The 7352-nt window shown below is 36.4% G+C and overlaps 1 protein-coding gene across 1 annotated transcript; it reads left to right on the top strand.

Annotated features, from left to right (window-relative positions):
* The first annotated feature begins 506 nt into the window (after window positions 1-506).
* LOC128568139 (spermatid perinuclear RNA-binding protein-like) lies at window positions 507-3297 on the top strand. The gene is made up of 2 exons (XM_053565813.1): window positions 507-930; window positions 1125-3297. Exons 1-2 carry the CDS (start codon window positions 707-709, stop codon window positions 2023-2025), a joined length of 1125 nt encoding a protein of 374 aa, XP_053421788.1. The 5' UTR covers window positions 507-706; the 3' UTR covers window positions 2026-3297.
* The last annotated feature ends 4055 nt before the right edge of the window (window positions 3298-7352 follow it).

Genomic DNA, 7352 nt, shown 5'->3' with positions numbered 1-7352 from the left:
GAGGTAAATGAAAACTTTACAGAATTAGTCTGATAGTTCACAAAACAATCGTCTAATAGAGGAAGTAAATATAAACTTCACAGAAATAATCCTAATAGTTCAGAAGCACCAAACCCTAAGTGGGAAAATCTGTTTTTTTTAGACTTTCCACTTTAAAAGTTATACTTTTATAAATATCCAATTTTCAACAACAGCAAAAGGAATGAGAAGGAGCAAACCAATGGAGAAAGAAAGAAAATCAACCGAAGCTATTTCTAATAAGGCACCAATATTGACTGATTAAGGAATGATTCTGTTAGTAGAAATACCTTTAAAAACATAGGGAAACAATGATTAAGGAATTTTAAAAAGTATAAGTTTGTTGTTTCATGAAGTAGAAAATATCAATAAAGACATAATATTATTTCAAAAATGAAACAAGGAGGGCAGCAGCCGCCGCAGCCGCCGCGCCTGGACTGAGGAGCTGGAGACGGGCAAACGAGGTGGCGGCGGCGGCGGAGCAGGAGCGGTGATCGAGAGCCGGCAGAGCTCGACGGCGAGGGTGTACTCCAGAGAATAGATCTTTAAACATCTTTGCTGTATTGACACTGAGCTATCAGGGGACTAAGGCTTATGAGGAGGTATTGTCACACAAAACAGTGCCTCGTGAAGACGACAAGAAAGAGGGAAAAGGATCCGGAGAAAAGCTAAAATACTATAGAAAACCATGAGATCTATTCGATCTTTTGCCAATGATGATTGCCATGTTATGGTGAAACATTCAACAATCTATCCATCCCCAGAGGAACTTGAAGCTGTTCAGAATATGGTGTCTACTGTTGAATGCGCTCTTAAACATGTCTCAGATTGGTTGGATGAAACAAATAAAGGCACAAAAACAGAGGATGAGACAGAAGGGAAGAAAGACGAGGCTGGAGAAAACTATTCCAAGTACTTGGAGATCTGTAGGGAGGACACAGGGACATCCCAGGAGCTGGGGAATGAGGCTCCCGTCCAGAAGGAGAGTTAAAGGACAGAAATTTAGCCAAGTAACCTGGCGGATTAGAGCTGCACCAAGAGAGAAGGTTGAAGAATGCACATCAACCCAGCTGAGGCAGCTGCAACCCCAAGGATACAAACAAAAGGGATCAAGGTGGTCGGACATTGTGCGGTGTAATGAGGATTGGCCTGGTTGCAAAAGGTTTGCTGATTAAAGATGATATGGACTTGGAGCTGGTTTTAATGTGCAAAGACAAACCCACAGAGACCCTGTTAAATACAGTCAAAGATAACCTTCCTGTTCAAATTCAGAAACTCACAGAGGAGAAATACCAAGTGGAACAGTGTATAAATGAGGCATCTATTATAATTCGGAATACAAAAGAGCCCACACTAACTTTGAAGGTGATACTTACTTCCCCTCTAATTAGAGACGAATTGGAGAAGAAGGATGGAGAAAATGTTTCATTGAAAGATCCTCCAGACTTATTGGACAGGCAGAAATGCTTAAATGCCTTGGCGTCTCTTCGACATGCCAAATGGTTTCAGGCCAGGGCAAATGGATTAAAATCATGTGTAATTGTCCTCCGAATTCTGCGTGATTTGTGCAACAGAGTCCCCACATGGGCACCATTAAAAGGATGGCCACTAGAACTTATATGTGAAAAGTCTATAGGTACTTGTAATCGACCTTTGGGTGCTGGGGAGGCCTTGAGAAGAGTAATGGAGTGTTTGGCGTCTGGAATACTACTGCCTGGGGGTCCTGGTCTTCATGATCCTTGTGAGCAAGATCCAACAGATGCTCTGAGTTATATGACCATACAGCAAAAAGAAGAGATTACCCACAGTGCACAGCACACACTCAGACTGTCAGCCTTTGGCCAGATTTATAAAGTGCTGGAGATGGACCCCCTTTCATCTAGTAAGCCTTTTCAGAAGTATTCCTGGTCAGTTACTGATAAAGAAGGTGCTGGGTCTTCAACTCTAAAGAGGCCATTTGAAGATGGATTAGGGGATGATAAAGACCCCAATAAGAAGATGAAATGAAACTTAAGGAAAATCTTGGATAGTAAAGCAATAGACCTTATGAATGCACTCATGAGGCTAAATCAGATCAGGCCTGGGCTTCAGTATAAGCTCTTATCTCAGTCTGGCCCTGTCCATGCCCCAGTCTTCACAATGTCTGTAGATGTGGATGGCACAACATATGAAGCCTCAGGACCATCCAAGAAAACAGCAAAACTTCACATAGCAGTGAAGGTATTGCAGGCAATGGGATACCCAACAGGCTTCGATGCAGATATTGAATGTATGAGTTCCGATGAGAAATCAGATAATGAAAGCAAAAATGAAACAGTGTCTTCAAATTCAAGCAATAATACTAGAAATTCTACAACTGAAACCTCTAGTACCTTAGAGGTAAGAACTCAGGGCCCTATCCTCACAGCAAGTGGCTAAAACCCTGTAATGGAGCTCAATGAAAAAAGAAGAGGTCTCAAGTATGAACTCATCTCAGAGACTGGGGGAAGCCATGACAAGCGCTTTGTAATGGAGGTAGAAGTAGATGGACAGAAATTCAGAGGCGCAGGTCCAAATAAGAAAGTGGCAAAGGCAAGTGCAGTGTTAGCTGCCCAGGAGAAGCTATTTTCTGGACCCAATGCAGCAAATAATAAGAAAAAGAAGCTTATCCCTCAGGCGAAGGGTGTTCTGAATACAGCTGTGTCTGCAGCAGTCCAGGCCGTTCGGGGCAGAGGAAGAGGAATTCTAACAAGAGGAGCTTTTGTGGGGGCGACAGCTGCTCCTGGCTACATAGCTCCAGGGTATGGAACACCATATGGTTACAGTACAGCTGCCCCTGCTTATGGTTTACCCAAGAGAATGGTTCTGTTGCCCGTTATGAAATTCCCAACATATCCTGTTCCCCACTACTCATTCTTTTAGCAAATGACAGAAGCTAATTCCTATTGAACAACATTACAGTACAATACAGAATGTTAGAGAAAAAGCCTTTTTATTCTGCTTTCTTTGAACACATACTTGATCAAAATTCTTTGTAAAGAACATCTTTCCTACTTTTTGATTTTAACAAATGCAAATTTAGTTCTCAAAAACCTGAAAACAAAACAAAAAAGAAACCAGTTCTGTGAAACGGTACCTCATTTCTGGAAAATAACTTACACGAGCCCTTCTGTTCTAAGAAAATAAAAGTCTAGCACTTCAAAGTTTAAGTTTGAAGAGAATTATCAGATTATGTAAAATTAAATTTGTGAAGGATGTATAGAGTCTCAAACACTGATCACAAATAAACTGCTTTGTTGTGACACAGAGTACTGCCTGGTTCCTGATGCAGTCCCTGATTCCCAGCTGATTGATATGTATTTGCCCCAGGGCACTTTAATTCGGGCTATCGTTATTTTTTTTAATACAATAGAGACTTTTCTTTTAAACTTTAACTTGTAAATATTGAAGTGTGTAATTAAAGCCAATAAAATATGGGTTTGAGTAAAAAAAATAAAAAACAAAAATGAAACAAGTAGAACTTCTAGAATTAAAAATTAAAATAACCGAAGTGAAAAATTCAAAAGAGGAGTTGAACAGAGTATTTGAGTTGAGGGAAAAATAAATAAATAAAACTAGCTAAGGCACTAGCTAAGAAAATTAAATAATAAATAAAAACAGAGACTTGTGGAACAGTGAGTTATCAATCAACATATGCATAATGTGAGACTCAGTAGGTGAAGACAGAAAGAGAGAGAAGTAAAAAAAAAATGATGAAATAATGACTAAAAACTTCTCAAATTAAACTTCTCTGATTAAAAACGTTATACATCTTAGAAATGTATTATAAGTAGGATAAATACAAAGATATTTTATATTTGTATTTACAAAATACAAGCTGATAGAAAAAAGGCAAAGAGTATGTTGAAAACAGCAAGAGAAAAAAAACTGCATTTAAAAAAACGGATATCAATAAGATGAAGAGATGAGTTCCTATTAGAAACCATGGAGACAAGAAGGCAGTGTGATGATATAATCTAAGTGCTGAAAGAAGAGAAATGTCAAACAACTAATTCTGCATGCAGTAAAACAGTCTTCAAAAATTAAGGAAAAAATAAGAATATAGGATAAAAAAAACTGAGAGAATCTGTTTGGCTGACATACCCAAGAAAATACATTAAACTAAGTCCTTCAGGCTGAAATCAATAACGACACACTGTAACTCAAATCCACACAAAGAAATAAGAAATGATCATAAAAATAGCTAGATAGGGAAATGTAAGATACAATATGAACATATTTTTTTGGCAATTTTTTTCTTTTTAATTTTTACTTATGCAAATTACCTAAATGAATAACTATAAAACTGTACTGATGGGCTTATAATGTATAAAGATGTAATATAAATGACAATATAGCGGATATAATGGGAGAAATGAAGAAATAGTATAATGACATTTTTCTACTATTAAAATTAAATTTCCACTAATCCATATTAGATTATTAGATTATTTTATGTTATAATGTTAATTGTAATCACCAGGGAAACCTTTAAGGCTATAACTATATGTATGTGTACATGCCTACATACATATAGTACACATATACATGTACACAGACATATACATATATATACGCATGTATATGTGAGTGAAATAGATATATATTTTTATCATATATCTAGGGAAAAAATATATATGAGGAAAAGTATATATAAAATATATTAAGTGACAAAGAGATTAAAATGGAAGACTGAAAATATTTAACAAGGAAAGATGTTAAATATTTTCATGACAGTAGTCGTGCAAAAAAGAAGTAAACTAGACATAATATTACATATAGAACACAAGTAGAAAACAGCATATGTAATCCTATAAGTAATTATAATAAATGTAAATGGATTAAATATTCCAACAAAAGACAGAGATTAGACAAATAGAAAAAAGGGAAGAAAGAATGATCCAGCTATATACAATCTGTAATAGGAGATGCAATATCTAATTTTTAATAATTGATAGAGCAAGTAGATAGCAGATAAGTCATATTAGAAGAATTGAATAGCAGCATAAAACAACTTGACCCTGCAGATATCTATATAACACAAATATGTAAAAATTAAACAACTTATTTGAGGAAGAGATGCCATGGGAAGTGATTGCTAATAGGTATAGTGTTTCTTGTTGGGGTGATATATTTTTTAGTAAATTAGTAGTGATGGTTGAACAACTCTGAATATATAGAAAACCACTTTAGAAGGGTGACTTTCATGGTATATGAATTATATGTGAATGAATCTATTCTAGAATGGCATTATAACTCATTTATTAGATGAAAATAACACAGTTAACAAATAGGCAATGATCTAAATAGACATTTCTTTAAAGATGATACACAACTGGGTTTTAAAAGCATTGAAAGGATGATCAATATCCTTAGTTGCCGCGGACCACCCTGTCGGTGGGCTCCAGTCCGAGGGAAAGCAGGGAGAAGGAACGAGGAAAGTTGAGAGGTCGGCGCAGGAATGACAGTCTGGCACACTACGGGTTAAAGTATGTAGCTGCAAATTTTACTGAGAGTATATGTTGGTATTTATACATTTTTTTTTTCCAAGGTTCAAACAATGCAATCTTCATTCTGCTTATGCTTGTAAATTATCTTTGTGTCTGCATATGCGGTTTATCATGCATTACATGTTTTCAAGGTTTTGCTCTCCGGAGGGAGGTGGTTTATCAGTAACACCTGCTTACTCCCTCTTCAGGAATGTCAAGGCTTACAACTCTTCTCAGTCCTGCAACTCTTTTCAGTTTCTTATGATTTTATTTTTAAAACAGCTGGACATATTCTTTTATGTATAATGCTTGACTACTTCTATATATATTTTCTATATATTTTTACTTCTATTAGTAACTATACTTTGATTTATAATTGATTGTTTGTTAAACATTAAACTACTCTATTGATTTGTATTACATATGAAAATTAGTGAAGCAAGATGTTTGAACAAATCCTTATTGTGGGAGGTCATGTTTTGTAAAAGTTCTGCTTATGCATTCATTCTGTTTTTTCTGTTCCCACTGATATTTATGGTGGGAAAAACTTCTTTGTGTGTTCATTAGTGGTGCCACTGAGTCTAGCAAGCTCATGAGGTGGTGTTATATTTGGATCAACAGTGTATTGTGTTCATTCTTAAGAAAGTACATATTGATAGTTTATCAGAACAAACAGACTTCTGGTACAGAATGACAAACACATGAATAGATGCCACAATCTTTAAACTTAAGCGGGTAACTGAGCATGCTAGGCAACATTTCTGATGCTGTGCATACTGGGGGCGCTGGGGGCTAAGCTCTGTGGAGCACAATCCACCTTCCCGTCGTTCTAGAACGCGGACAGTGCTGCCTCACTACGGCTGTGGTGCCGTGGGTGCGGCACTTAGTCATCTGGAAAAGGTGAATCATGATTGCAATGATATTCACCATCATACCCATGAGGATGGCTATATTGAAAAAGATAAATAAAAAAATAAGTTTTGGCAAGGATGTGGAGAATACACAGCTGCCAGGAGAAAGCATAAGCTTCCTGTGGGAACATAACATTGTGTGACTCCTGTGGAAAGCTATTAGGCAACTCCTCAAAAACTGAAACACAAAATTACTATTTGACCCAACAATTCCACTCCTTGGCAAGTACCAAAAAGAAATAAAAACATATATCCACACAAAACTTGGGCATGAACATCCAAAGCAGTATTATTTATAAAAATCAAAGAGTGGAAACAACTAAAATGCCCCTCAGATAATGAATAGATAAATAAAATGTGGCATCTTTACAGTTAATGATATGTAAAATAAAATGTTGGACCACTAAGTTTACGAACTTTTCCTAGAAAAAGTGCTACATAGCTCATCACTAAATATCATTACTGTCGTCTTCAAAGTGCCCCTCTTAGGAAGCTAAAGCACCAACACCAGCATCTGGTACACCCTTCAAAGTAATTTTTCTAGGGTGAGCTGGGGAATTTGTCAGACTTCACAGGATTTATACATGTTGAGAGTGACTAGAACAAAGACAACAGCCAACAACAATCTCTCTTACTAGTATGAAAAGTAATAGTAATAAACATATTTAGATTTTCATTTGAATGTTTAAATCTGCCAAAGTCCCAGTTTTGTTGTCATCTGCACACATACACACACACACACATGCACACAAATGCTTGATACATGAGGTAAGAAATCATTGAATGTTACAGTATTTGTGTGTGTCTTAGGAGGAAGAGAAAGCCAATTCTATCTTAGAAAATAAATATTATGTAATGAAAGATTGTATAATAGAAAAACATTTCATCATTTAGTGCCGCGCCCACGGCACCACAG

This window comes from Nycticebus coucang, chromosome 16, assembly GCF_027406575.1.
Source record: "Nycticebus coucang isolate mNycCou1 chromosome 16, mNycCou1.pri, whole genome shotgun sequence".
Classification (NCBI taxonomy): domain Eukaryota; kingdom Metazoa; phylum Chordata; class Mammalia; order Primates; family Lorisidae; genus Nycticebus; species Nycticebus coucang.
The sequence above is the reverse complement of the archived record's forward strand: the minus strand, read 5'-3'. Positions and strand labels throughout refer to the sequence as shown.